The sequence below is a fragment of the Panulirus ornatus genome, chromosome 46, assembly GCF_036320965.1.
Source record: "Panulirus ornatus isolate Po-2019 chromosome 46, ASM3632096v1, whole genome shotgun sequence".
In the NCBI taxonomy this organism is placed as follows: Eukaryota; Metazoa; Arthropoda; class Malacostraca; order Decapoda; family Palinuridae; genus Panulirus; species Panulirus ornatus.
In genome coordinates this window covers 3651331-3666705 of record NC_092269.1, presented here as the reverse complement: position 1 = coordinate 3666705, position 15375 = coordinate 3651331, and the positions used below count along the sequence as shown (strand labels likewise).

Sequence of the window (15375 nt, the reverse complement as noted above, 5' to 3'; positions counted from 1 at the left end):
AAGGATTCATCCTGAAATTAGGAGGTACAGTAATCATATTCATACATTAAACAATACTAATGCACCAAATATTGCATCTATCAATATCTTTATATAAGAACCTGTTAATAAGATGCTATTGGCATCTTGATTGTCAACACTAAATTGGAACACACATCAATAAGCATCTACCGAGGCTAGGAACAATAATCACAATATAATATGAGTAATGCTTTTAATGTCTTCATGAACTTTATATTCAATGTTCTGGTTTTCATGTGTCAGTAAAATACCAATTCCTCCAGGAACCACTCTGAGAAGGTTCTAACTTTAACACAATCATAAAAAATAAAAGCATCTTACATAATAATGAAATCAACATTACATTTCAGTTCTGAGGGTACAAAACCCAATCATATCTCCAATCCTCCTGTGGAGATGGACATCAAATATAGAGTTCTGACTGATCTTGTTTTTCTCTCCCAATAACATAACTAGCATGCACAAAAACCAGTGTACACAAGTGTAAAACACTTTCCATGTAACACACAAACAGGAATCAAAGTGAAATCACATTAGCTACTGTCTAGATAATAACACAAAATGCGAACAATTTCATCTTTACTTACAAAATCAAGCAACTTTGAATTAATTCTTTCATACAGGCATTGATATGCAGTATTTACTATCTTTGAAAAATGCTGAACACAGTTCATCAATCTCTTCTATAAAGTGCTTACAAATGATCCTAACCAGCTTGTGTTGTCTCAGCCTATGTGTATGTGCCAATCATGACACTAAAACTGGCTGCTGGCGGAATTACTTATCTTTTTGCACTAGCATCAAAACCAGAATGCTTGCTGTGATGCACATCCATTTGACTGACACATATATGCAAAAGTGAGGCAACATCAAAGCTAACAAGCTCACTGGGAGTGTGCTTAATCTCTAATTTTTTCAGCATGCACTTTCGATATTACTCTCCAATCTGGATTTATTCAACACCAATCAAAGGTAATAAGACATTTCATTCCCACATTTTTCCTCATCTTTTCTAAACATTTTCATATTCTCTTTAAAGTTTATCGATACTATTGCACCCCAACTCTTGCCTGTTCCCATTTCCAGTCCTTGCATCCTTTTCCTGGAGCCCATCTCCTCCCTCTTGTACAACCCCAATCACTTGCAACCCTTCAATGAAACATCATCCAAGTAGCTTCATTTCCCTTTCACTTGAATCTAACTTTCTCACTGCACTACTTACTACTCTTGGCCATTATATCCATAACCCAATTTCCACATGCCACACACTTTACTCGCACATTTAAGCATTGCTTCCTTATATGCCTGCAACTCTTCCATTCCCCATATTTCAATTACTCAACCAAGGCCAATCTTCACTTAATCTCCCTTGGTATCTTTGCTATTCCAAGCTTGCTCACTTTCAGCATTCCTTTCACATATATACATCATTTTCTTTCCTGGTCACTTCTAACTTTTGCACTTAGCCTATCCAGAAATGATCACTCTCCATCTCTCTCAGTACTTTCACATCTCATAAATCAGGTTTGCAGGCCTGTAAATTTGCACTTCCTCAAATTTTGCTTAATGACCCTTATCCCTATTAGAATCTGTGTAAGAGAGACTTGGAAGTTGACATCATCCCTAACATGACAACAAAGTCCCACATTAGAACAGTAAAGGCGACAAAATATCTTCTGGCAAGTTACAGAATAACTTTCAAGTATCCAGATATGGAAAATCCAGCAAGGACAACCAAGGACATAATACAAAATTCAGCAAGAAATTGTCACAACAGTTGTAAAGAAGAATTTTCAAACTATATGGGTGGTGGACGAACAGAATAAACTGAAGTGGTCATTGCCAACAGCATAAACAAGTTTAGAAGGTCGTATGAAATCTGAGAATGATCCACAGATGGGACCCCATTTGTGCACTTGCATAAAACTCCATCCTTGTAGAGTATAAATAAGTAATCACAAATAGGAAATTACTCCATACAGTCCATCCTCATGCCAACCCAAATCAGTCCTCAGCTTACCTCCACACACTCTAACACACCAACACAATTCTCTCAACAACAGTGCTTCCCCTTCTCTCACTACTCCCTATGTACCTTTTTGCTATAATGAAAGAATTTGGGTAATCAGATACATATACAAAACAGACGACATCTGCAGTCTATATTTGTTACCTGGTTTCATTATACATAGATAGGACACAATCATGCCCTTGCTTACCTTAAAAACAGCTTCATGTATATTCTCCTGTTCCATTATTTAAGATTAAATTGCTATAGCGATCACCTAACAGTGTACAGTTCATGATTAATTAATATTGTCATATTGACAATCTTATTTATATTTTATTTATTTTGCTTTGTCGCTGTCTCCCGCGTTTGCGAGGTAGCGCAAGGAAACAGACGAAAGAAATGGCCCAACCCACCCCATACACATGTATATACATACACGTCCACACACGCAAATATACATACCTATACATCTCAATGTACACATATATATACACACATAGACATATACATATATACCCATGCACACAATTCACACTGTCTGCCTTTATTCATTCCCATCGCCACCTCGCCACACATGGAATACCATCCCCCTCCCCCCTCATGTGTGCGAGGTAGCGCTAGGAAAAGACAACAAAGGCCCCATTCGTTCACACTCAGTCTCTAGCTGTCATGCAATAATGCCCGAAACCACAGCTCCCTTTCCACATCCAGGCCCCACACAACTTTCCATGGTTTACCCCAGACGCTTCACATGCCCTGATTCAATCCACAGACAGCACGTCAACCCCGGTATACCACATCCATCCAATTCACTCTATTCCTTGCCCGCCTTTCACCCTCCTGCATGTTCAGGCCCCGATCACTCAAAATCTTTTTCACTCCATCTTTCCACCTACAATGTGGTCTCCCACTTCTCGTTCCCTCCACCTCTGACATATATCCTCTCTGTCAATCTTTCCTCACTCATTCTCTCCATGTGACCAAACCGTTTCAAAACACCCTCTTCTGCTCTCTTAACCACACTCTTCTTATTACCACACATCTCTCTTACCCTTTCATTACTTACTCAATCAAACCACCTGACACCACATATTGTCCTCAAACATCTCATTTCCAGCACATCCACCCTCCCTCATTTATCTATTATACTTTGTCACTGTCTCCCATGTTAGTGAGGTAGCGCAAGGAAACAGACGAAAGAATGGCCAAACCCACCCACATACACATGTATATACATAAATGCCCACACATGCACACCTACATACCTATACATATCAATGTTATTTTCTAGTTATCATACTTTGTTGCTGTCTCCCGCATTAACGAGGCAACGTAATTATTATTATCATTATTCTAATATTTGACCACCATTTCCCACATCAGTGATGCAGTGCCAAGAAACAGACGAAAAAACCCATCCACTCATATTCACACATATATACATACATGTACATATACATATCAACAAATATATACATATACGTATCAGCATCTACATACACAGACATATATATGTATACGCATGTACATATTCATACTTGCTTGCCTTCGTCCATTCCCGGTGCCACCCCACCCCACAAGAAACAGCACTGGAACCCTGTGCATCAGCAAGGTAGCACCAGGAAATCAGACAAAAAATATATATCAATATTTTCTGTCAAGAAAATTTTTTTCCGAATCTTTTTTAATCTTCGTGCACAAGGGAGTAACCTGAGATCAGTTGCATAGTTCAAGGGTTAGTGCTTCATTGCTCCTCTTCTTACCTTGTAATATGCTCTTCTCCCATATAAATATTCATTTCTATTCATAACCTCTATAACCAGTATCATAAGACATCACTTTCAGCATCATATCCAATCCATTCTTAAAAATGCTCTATCCTTCACAAACCATTCCTTTGTTTATCCTACACTTGTACAATAAACCCAACCCTTTCCCCTTACACATATCTCTGCTTTTTTTTTGACTGTCTTCCAAAAAAAATCTGTATTTCTCTTTATAATTATCATAAATTTTTTCCTAAGATCCTTATATGCTCTCCTTTCATATATATAACATCATCCTTAAAACTTTTCCACTCAAGATTTTACATTCTATATTCATTGCCTTCCATTCATTCCCATTTTCTCCTGGCAGATGTACCCTATACTCTTTTTTTTCCTTCTCTATCAACTTTCTTACAAATTCATTCCAATACGCTGTCTGTACCTCTCTCTCCACAACCTCAGTAGGCAGCACCATACACCTCTATGGCAGCCTACAGCAACATTCTTAAACCAACTTCACATCACCACAACCTCACCTAGTACTACTATGGACTCGGTTAGTGCTTCATTTGACTTTACATTAAGTTTCACAACGTCATTCATCAGCTTTTTTACTTTTATGCATTTTTTCAATGACATTTCTAGAACTTTTTATGATCTACATAAATGGCTAGCCTAGTATGATCTGATAAACCCCACTGCTAAACTGTATTTATACACTCTATTCTTTCTTACCTAAACCAAGTCAGTCATGCTCTTGTCTACCCCATCTCCTCTGTATCATGTATTTATGTAATCATCTTTATGTCTACAGCACATAGTTGCATCACCCATACTGCTGATGTACAAAGCCCATGTATGCTTTCCCCACTGTCGTGTATACCTACGACATAATAGCCATCTATCATTCCTTTCCCCATGCTGTTCCCACCCAGCCATTCAAGTCACCCATGACATAATTTCTCCCCTGGATTTATATCCTTTATATAATTTACTAAGAAATTGCTCTTTCTAATTTGAATGAGTAATTTCTAAGCATATATTATAAAGAATTCTATGTCACTGGTGAGTAAGACTACAAATCTCTGATTAAGTTTATTGCCTATAAAAAGAAATAGCTTAAAACTTACGTACTTGAAGAAACAGACTGTATGACCTGTAACATCTGTGAGTAGAGTGCCATATTAGTTTTATGTGAAGCTCTCAACGACATCAGTATTTGTTTCCTATAAGCCCTTCTTTGATTTTCCTCTTCCTCAAGCAAGGTGATAATTTCACTAACCAGTTCATCATCATAATCATCTGCTCCATATGTTCCAAGAGTACTGATGAGGTTTTGTCTTGTACTGTCATTTGAGCTCAGACCAAATAGTGCTTCATTATTGACAGCCATGGCTTCTGTAATGTCAGCACCAAAATTCAAGAGTTTATTCATTATCTCTTTATTAACCTGTGCAGGTTTTTCAGGAAGTTCTCTCACTTCAATGCCTGTATCATGAGGTTTTCTGCGCTTTGGTGAGCCAGGCACTGGTCTTTCTTCCTCATCAGGGTCATAATCTTTTGGCCTTTTACAAGGCTGTGAACGACCTGTATCCACCCTTCCTTTTATAACATTCTTCACTCTTTTTGCTGTTGGAAGTGTTCCTCTTGCAGTTGAGCGTGGTACTGGTACTTCTAAATTGGAGGATGAAGAACTAGCCTTTTTTTTGGGCAAAACAGTGGCCTTTGAAGTAGTATTTCCTTTCTTTCTAGCTATCTTTGAATTTGTCAGCCTATTCACTGCTAACTTTATTTCACTGCTATTTTTATTTTGCTTTCCTGTTTTTGATACCATGCTGTAGTTTGAAAGTCTTTTTAATAGCACTTTGGCTTCATTGTTCTTAACACCTGCTGTGTGTTGTGTTGGTGAGGGTGTAGCATTTGTAACTTTTTTTGTTTGGTCACTTAGACGAGATTCTGCTTTATCCTTTTTCACACTCCCTGAAAAAACAAGTGCATATGGCTCATATCAACAACATTTGTCCTAACTATTTCCAATATATCACCTATGACCTACCACCTATTTAACCTGTTTATTCTTAACTGTATTTATTCATGAGTGCCCACATATCATTACATTTAGGCAATGATACAAACATAAACACAGACTCAGTATTACACTTCCTCAACAAAACGTTTTCTGTTTCAATTTACAGTTTAAAATATCAATATATTCATGCACAAGTGCATTCAAATGGTAGTTCTATCTCTGAGGCCCCTTTCCAGTAAGTCCTATGGCAGACATACTTCCAATTCCAAGCATCTCTGCTGGACTTGAGACACCTAATGTAGCTGTTTTGAACTCTCCACCATTCATGGCCTCCCTATTAAGGAATAATCTTATGTACACAATCACTCACTGGACAACAAAGCCCCTACAAAGCAGCATATGATATTGCCCAAAGAAATAATAACAAGTTTGAGTATCTGTTACTTTTTAACCCTCATGTTATGTAAATGTAAATTAAAAATGTTTTCCACGTGTCTATTCCAATATTTTTCAGTCCTATCAATCTCACTATTATATAATTTCTACTACCCTTCCTATTTTGACATTATGTTTCCTTATCTGTTCATTCTCTAAATCAGGTCCCCTAACATCTGTAATTCTTGCAATACTTCTTCAATCAAAAACGAATTTATCAACAAATCAGTGATCGGTTCCCTTCCTGACGACTACAAAATTTTCATTTCATATCTCCAGTGCCCAAATAAATATAACAATAATTCTGCATACAATGAAAATAATATTCATGATTCCAAAATGTACACAACACTTCATTCAATGTATCACTAATTACAACACATGCTATATTTTTTCTATGACAACAGTTTAACATATAAAGAGCTTACAGTTTAAATCATACGCTCAAAGTATTCTAAATAACAGCATTTCAGAACAATACTCCATAAAATGTATATGTATATCCTATATTCATTTAAATGTAATTTCCATACTCATTGTCATTACCCAATCACAATCCCTTCCTCCATCATGCATATGATCAAAATATTATTAATTTTCTAATCATTTACATCTTTACCATACAAAAGACACTTAAATTGGAGAGAACGTATGGTTAAAATTATAAGAACCTACCTAGCTCTGATGATAGGCCTATCAAATTACAAACACAGGAAAACCATAAATGTTTCTACCTTTATCATGCATATAGCTTTTAAGCTTTTCACTCAGCTTTGGTGTTCTTCGACTTCTACGAGGCTCTTGCTGATCTGCAATTTATATAAGATTACATAAACAAAATTATGCTAGTTATTGCTTAAATCATGAATGCACAAAAACTAGTGAATAACTAATATAACATGCATCAGATAATTCATGTGAGGAAACACCCTGAAAACATTTCTTAACTCTCATCATTTTTCATACTTGTTTTCTTAACTCTCATCATTTTTCATACTTGTTAACTATTTCCCACCTCAGCATGGTAATGCCAAGAGCAAAAAAGCAATGGTTCTACTTGCTCACATCCACTCTCGAGCTCTCAAGCATAATGCTCTGAAACCAAAATCCATCATCCACACCCAAGCAATACAGACTATTCTGCAGTTTCCCCTGACCAATTCCCATGAACTAATTCACCCAAGACAGCACATTTTATCCCATACATCACATCAATCCAATCAATATATCCATGCATGCCTCTCAACCTCATGAATGTTCAGGATGCAAAACCATAATTCTTTTTCATTCAATTCTTCCATCTCCAACTTGGCCTTCCTTCCCACCTTGATCCCCCACTTCTGACTCATAGATCCTGTACATCCATCCTTGTTCATCCTCTCCATATGTCTGACGCTTTCAGCACACTCTGTCCATCTCTCTCGATCAGACAGCACTTACGAACACAATTCACTCTTAACTGATTAACCTGACACCACATGTCCTCAGAGATTTCATTTCCAGCACATCCTTCATCCATTCTTTATGCACTCAGGGCCTAAGACTCATAGCCACATAATGCTATCAGGACTGCCATACTTTCAAATATACTCATCTTTGCCCTCACAAACAATGATCTCTCCTTCCAAACACATCCATGCACCCAGAAGCTTAAGTTTCCCTCTCCAACCTATGATTTCATCTGCTGCCATGCTTGCTTTCATATACAGCACCCAAAGCATGCAACTTCCTCTATGTCCTCCTCATTTAAAATCACACTCAAACCATACTGTCTCTGCCTATTGCACCTCATATCAACACCAACATCTGGAGTTTCTTGAGTCTGCCATGAGAGCTGCATTACCTGCTTACTGCAATGAATCATCTTCCCAACATTCTAACCCTAGCATACTGTACAACCACCAAATGCTCTAAAATCCTCAGCACCTAGTCCATAAATGGTGACATCACTCCCTTGAAACACTAACCTTCACTTGGAACTAATCGTTCTCCTCCCTTCCTACTTGTACACAAACTTTATTCTCCCGGTAAAAACTCCACATTGCAGTTAGTAGCTTTGTTCCCACAATATTTATTTGTAAAATCTCCTGAAGGCCTCTCTGTCAACCCTATTACAGTATGCACTCTCTCAAAGTTCATAAATTTAAGCCACATGTCAAACTTAGTCTTTCTCCAAGTATTTCTGATATAATTCATCAAAGTAAACACCTGGTACACATATATCCAACCACACCTGAAGATGCACCATTTCTCACTAATCTGATGCTCTATGCATTCCACCATCCTCTTCATCAACACTCCCCCACATATCTAACCTGAGATATTCAACGGATATACGTTTGAGCATTCACTTTTGTTTCTTTTGCCTTTAAATAGGGCACTACACATGCATTCTTCCAGTCCTCAGGCACCTCATCCTGGGCCAAACATACAAAGAAATGCTTGACTAACCAATCAATAATACAAAGAAATGCCTGATTAACCAATCAACAAAACTGTCGCCCCCTTTCTTGAGAAATTCAACCACAATACCATCCACTCTTGGACCCTTCCTACACTTCATCTTGTGTATGACTTTCACTACCTCCTCTCTTTTCACCAAACCATTCACATAACTCTATCATGACTCACTCAATCCACATTCTTCATCCAAATATACACAACCCTATCATCAAATACTTTCAACAGTCCTTCAAATTACTCAACCCATTTCTCTTTCACTCCTTTAACTGTTACCACTCCCAATTTGCGACCCTCATTATCACTTTAATATGTTTACTTGTTCTCGCACTACTCACCTCCTTCTAGAAATTTTCTTTCTTTCCCTAAAGTTCATCGATATTCTCACACCTCATCTCTCTTTTGCCTTCTTCTTAACTTCCCATACATTTCTCTTGACCTCCTGCTGCTTTCCCTTAAACACCTCCTAAAATCTTGTATTCCTTTCCTGTAGGTACTGTCAGTAAGATGCACCTCTCTTTATTTCAGTAGCAATCGAACTATATCACCTCAGCATTCACTACCTTTTCTTATATAACAACATCCCACCCACTGCATACCACACAGACATAGCTCATTTAATGGAATATGTGCAAACATAACTTATAAATTTGGCAGACATTTCACAAAACAGAAGACTAAAATTTGTTAATATGGAATTTTGAATATCTAATTCATAAATATACCTCCCTTCCTTTTTCTTTTCCTAGAAAAAAATAGCCATCTTTGATGTTAAACACATCAAATACTGTGGAAGTTAATATAGAAGTATATCTAATGATTCAATTACCTTTGGTCTTTTCCTTAGCATCTTTATGGACAAATTCCTGAAGTTTGGCTGGAGGTCTTGCTTGTCTTCCACTTTTCCTTGTTGGTGTCATGTTCTTTAAAAAGAAAAAGTATGCAAGATATATATTCTGATTCATACCTGCAATCATAAGGATGTGACATGTCTAGAAAGTATGCACAGACTAATTCAGCAAGGAACGTCTAAATGCAAAATACATTCTCTTAGCATTGCTGCTTGTGATGTACTGCATTTACTAATAATGCAATAAATTTGTTAATCACTCATATCTTAACAATCGATGAACTGTTGGATCACAAAAGTGTAAAGTAACACCCTATTTATTTGGATGAAATTCCCAGCTAAGAAGCCTTAACGTGCAGAAATTATGATGAATGTATGAAAACACGAAACAATTCAAGGTCACTTAAATCAAGAATGTTGTAATTTATCTACCGAGGATTCTAATCCTCTTTCATGATGAGATACATTCTTAAAAGATTCCCCAGTTCTGTTCATCAAAATGTCTTGCCATAGTTTTATCAAACAAAACAGTACATTGAATAAAGTTTACACCAATACAAATCGTAGTTCACTAAATTTCCTTGTATATGAATATTCCAGTACCATAGAACAGTACTAACTATTCTCATAATGGCATTTTGTCAAATACAGAGAGAACAGGCAGGAACAAACTTCTGATATATAGGTATAATTTTGTCTCATAATATTCACTAGCATTTCGACCCACACTGACAGTTCATCTATGCATACTCACCAACACCAGTAAACCTAACCTAACCTTACCACACTTAACCTAATAGAACATATAAGAATATAACCTAAGGTTGGAGCGGAAGTGTTGCAAGAGGCTGAGGTGTCAGCAGGGGCCACAGTGTTGGCCAATCAAGAGAGCAAAGGTGCCCAAATGTAGCACTGAGGTTAAGTCTGATTCCATTAGTTAACTCAGATCAGGTTATGTTGGCCAGGCAATTAATCAAGTTTAATCAGATTCAAATTGGGTAAGAGTAATGGCAGAGAGCATCAATATACAACTCCGAATACCCGGCAAAATAACGTTAAGCCCACCAGTGATTAGCGGTCAAAACAATGATCAACACAACGGTGCCACATGAATGGCAAAATAGCATTACATCCATTGATGCCGACGACTCCAACTCGGGCCTAACCTTCAACTTCAACCTTCTGCCTACCGTTCAACCTCAACCTTAAGCTAAGTTATTTTTTAATTGAATATAAGTTGGGATTTTCTACACGTATCGACGGGTTATTTTGCCGACACGTAGACAATACCGTTTCATCCAATGATGGTTATTTCTTTACACCAGTAGGCTAAGTGTTATTTTGCCGAGTATCATGCAAAATAACCATTGCTTCCTATTAGCGGTCAAAATTTTGGACTGACATAATTCAGCTGTCTTAAAAAGAGGCCTTGATTACTTACGGATTGAGACTCCCTCCTGAGAAACTGTGCACGCTGCTTCGTATCTTGATGAATATTACCAATACTTATAAAATGCTTATAAATCCTGACAACCTTCTTATCACTTAACACAAATAACAATATTGCTATATCTCATTTAGCTCAAGAAATTTTATTCAGACATTTCGTGTTTCTAGAACTCTTAAGAAATTCTCTTATTACAATTTATTCATAAAATAACAAAAAAGAGACAAGTCATCTTCTAAAAATTAAAATGAATTTTAAATAAAGATATACAGGCATATCTATGAATAGATTTGAATAATTATATCAAAATCTTTTACAATAAAATTAACTGAAAGAACGTTTGACGCATTCGCTTAAATAAATCAACAGCTACAGTACCTAAAGGCTCTAAAAAGCATAATGTATGGGAAAATGTACACTAAATTATTATGTGAATATTTTTTGCCTTAATAATCACCCAAAAGTTGACAGCCAATTAATCCAAATATATATATAACCCTTGCGAATGGACGTCCGATAAGGCCGAACCGCTGGCGTCCAATTTTTTCATATATATCATATTATGATATTACAAAGATCTATGTTCAAATCCTTAATTCACAAATTAATAGAGAAGATGCACAAATATATATATACCAGAGTTTATGTACTAATATAATCATCTACAACACCAGGAAAATGTGTTAAAGATTTTTCGGCTGTTGTACGTATGTGTACCTCGACAGCCTCAATGACCTTGGCAGTTGATGGGCTTCAAGCCTCAGACAACTAATTAACCCGACTTTCACACTAAATGTTGCGTATTGACAGTTTACCTTTTATTGTGGGCCCACGTATGTACATTTCTGCCTACGAACTTTAAAAAAGCGGCAGAGATCCAAAATATCATGGGCATGAAAAGGAAGCCATTCAAATCGTAATGGCCAAACAACTTACCAGGGTTTTTAGAAGTGACTTTGCGAGAGAGAACCCGTGGACGGTGATATTATTTTTTTTATTATTATATATTATTATATATATATATATATATATATATATATATATATATATATATATATATATATATATATATATATATATATATATATATGGAAGAGTCAGGGAGGGACGTGCGTGGTTAATTTACCCTCTACAAACATGTGTATAGCTGGATTTCAGTGCCATTTTTTTTATATTTTATCATCATCATATATTCACAGCCCTTCTGCTAGAGTTCTTGCAGCTTCATGGCTGCACTACAATCAGCAGCAGGGATAGTATGAGCTGTGAAATGAGATTCTGGGCGCGAATGTATTCCCATGATCCTGCCTCGCCGAAGCTCTACACAATTCCAGATTTCCTAATATTTCATTTCTCCTCTAATATCAGCAACCCCCCCCCCCTTCACCCCCACCCCATTTGCCAAAGCCATCTGGTTCTCGAAATTTTTTTCTTGAAAAATAAGTTCCTCTAAGAGGAGAAGAATCCCCCACCAACACCCCAATTGTCCCCGGGATAATTAAAAAAAAAAAAATGGATTTTCTTATTCTGAGTCTTCCCACACCATTATGTCCTGGGATTCGAATGGGAAAAATCAAAATTTACGATAAGAAAAAGGAATGCGAGAAATTCAATTTGAGCTTCTTAGGTGTGCATAACCCGGCGACAAGTGCTCGGTCTAATACATTTTTAAGCCGACGAAAAGATGTTCACGACATAAAGAATGAAAAGGGATAATGAGAGGAGGGAAATGAAAAATATATATATATATATATATATATATATATATATATATATATATATATATATATATATATCACTGGAAAAAAAGTTATAATTAAGAAAGACATAAGAAGGATATTGTGAGTACTGTGAACGAACACCTGTCTCATTAATTACGGCTAGGATGCCATAAACAAATAGATAACCATATCACATAACATTTCTTAACCATGGCCGACTAAAAAATAAAAATTTATTGTAATCTAATACGCGATAAAAGCTATTTGGGTCTACAGTGTTGCTTACCACCTAGGCTACCCTTATATTTCGCATGGCGGACCATCATCGCGCAGCCGCTGGACAGTGTTTGGGTTAGACTTTGTCTTCCCGTAAGAAAGATGGTCCAGGGATAGCCATAAACATTATAAACATGGGATATAAATAAATGATATAAATACGAGAGTCTTGGCCATATTTTTATGCCCTCTTACACCCCAAGCTCATTCTGGGATATTGACTATCCACTGACGACTGAAGTCTTATGTCAAAGGCTGAAGCTGAAAAAGACATCAAATTTTCATATCCCATATCTAACCAGTTGGGAATGTCTTTCCGTCATGCTGTAGAAATAAAAAAAAGGTTAACTTATTAATACACAAAATCAAATTTCCAGTAATGCTTTGAAATGTAATTCCAATATCTATCATTCCTTGAGCTAATGACAATGTATCAAATCCTTCAAATTCATAGATAACAGAGGAAAATGTTTACTCAGAGATAATACACTGATAAGCGTTTAGGTACGTACAAGTGGGCCCCCTCAGTGCGTTCTGCCCCCCCCCCCCCCCCCCCCGATAGCTATATTTGGGCCGGCGATCACACCCCCCCCCCCCATCTCATTATCTTATCCTAGCATTTGGGACGCCGCCCCCCCTATCTCATTATCTTATCCTAGCAGCCGGCCTGAAGCTACCGGGGAATGACCTGTAATATCTAGTCGCTCTAAGGAACACTGTCAAATAGGATCTTCAGCGGATAGTGTCCCTCTTGCATGTGAATCATTGCGTTCTCTTTTATCGTAAATGGTCGTTCTTCGTTTACGTTCACCTATAACCAACTTATCTAGTATTGTGTGACCGTGTTCTCTAATCATCCGGTGACAGTGTGTGCTTAGTTGTCTAAAACAGTGAGTTCTGCAGGTGACAGTGAATCCCAGCTTCAAGGGAAAGAAGTGTCCATCAGTGGTTGACAGATACTTTGATAAGCTTAAACGAGTATCTAAGATAACCTTGAAATACTATAATAAATTTCTGGACTGTAAAAAGTGAGAGAGTGGGTTCAGCTCGCTGGTCAGCGGAAAGTGCTTTACTTCATCCCGGTACAATACTACGCTTCAAACTTCCTTTCTCACCAGACACCAATACACCGCTTCAAACTTCCTTTCTCACCAGACACCAATACTACGCTTCAAACTTCCTTTCTCACCAGACACCAATACTACGCTTCAAACTTACTTTCTCACCAGACACCAATACACCGCTTCAAACTTACTTTCTCACCAGACACCAATACACCGCTTCAAACTTCCTTTCTCACCAGACACCAATACTACGCTTCAAACTTCCCTTCCCACCAGACACCATCGAGAAATTGGATACGGTGGTATATGACCTGACCCCAGAGGGTTAGGTCGAAAGCCACGTCTGCATACACCCAGGTAATACTGTCATCCAAGATCGTACCGTCATGATTAAGAGTTGACCCCATCATCTCCAGGAATCTGCGTGTTAAGTTGTTTGCCCACGTAACAAACGACTAAATTTTTGCAATGAACCAACAATAACAGCCCACTGTTATGATCACCTAACCACTGGGGTCGGAAAATGACCTTTAATGATATCTTAATTCTTTTACATTTTCTGCATGCATATGATGTCACAATAAACTGACCAATAATAGCGGGGAAATATATATAAGCAACTGTTTCAAGTATCATCCATTTTCAAGCGAAACTAACAACCTCCTCCTAAACTGATTATCAAACAGGTTTATGTCCCATTTAGGTGTTCAAATCAGGAATATTGTAAGAAAACGTAGAACATGCAAAGATATCGCATCATATCAACACAAGAGGAATGCAACAGATCACTAGGCACTTTTCGAAGCTACATTATACTATTAGAATATATTAGAAATATGGAAATTAGTGGCAGGAGTAAAACAGCAAACATGATTTAAGGGGGAAAAAAAATGGTACATTCTATGACACTTTGCTTCAAGAGAAATAACACGTGTGCGAGTTGCGAGCACACGTTCCAAATCATTCTTTTTTTAGGAGCTACATAAGTTTAACTAGTTAAGTCGGTTCTCGGGAATCATCAAAGCAATTCGCCGCTGTAGTGTGTCGTTTTCCTACGAATGGTGAACAAAACTAATATATTCATGGTGAGGACTCACCAATAAATTGTAAAGACTGAGCATTAATCTCATAGACTGTAAATCACGTGCCTTTCTTAAACTAGAATTATCTTCGCTTTTTTTTTTTTTTTTTTTTTACAGGTTCTACATAGATTACTTGGCTTTAAGTTGCGTGTCGTTTTCCTCATTGACCTCTCGTAGTTTAAACGAAGCCACACGGTCGCTCAACCCTCTCGC

General features: G+C 37.2%; 2 protein-coding genes across 8 annotated transcripts in view; one reads left to right on the top strand and one right to left on the bottom strand.

Annotated features, from left to right (window-relative positions):
• Positions 1–200: 200 nt before the first annotated feature.
• The window catches only part of LOC139763080 (uncharacterized), a 16116-nt gene continuing 941 nt past the window's right edge, over positions 201–15375 (bottom strand). The window contains exons 1-4 of one of the 5 annotated variants that reach the window (XM_071688697.1): positions 11014–11197; positions 9552–9645; positions 6997–7071; positions 201–5778 (exon numbers count right to left, since the gene is read on the bottom strand). In XM_071688697.1, coding sequence (XP_071544798.1) covers positions 4925–5778; positions 6997–7071; positions 9552–9642 — 1020 coding nt within the window. In that variant the 5' untranslated portion in view covers positions 9643–9645; positions 11014–11197 and the 3' untranslated portion in view covers positions 201–4924. The other 4 variants (XM_071688698.1, XM_071688695.1, XM_071688699.1 and 1 more) reach the window with 4 other exon arrangements.
• LOC139763079 (uncharacterized) overlaps positions 13694–15375 on the top strand; it is a 15257-nt gene continuing 13575 nt past the window's right edge. Inside the window, exon 1 of one of the 3 annotated variants that reach the window (XM_071688690.1) lies at positions 13694–13773. The gene's annotated coding sequence lies outside the window, so the exon portion shown is untranslated. Of the gene's footprint in view, positions 13806–15375 lie in introns of all 3 variants that reach the window. The other 2 variants (XM_071688691.1, XM_071688692.1) reach the window with 2 other exon arrangements.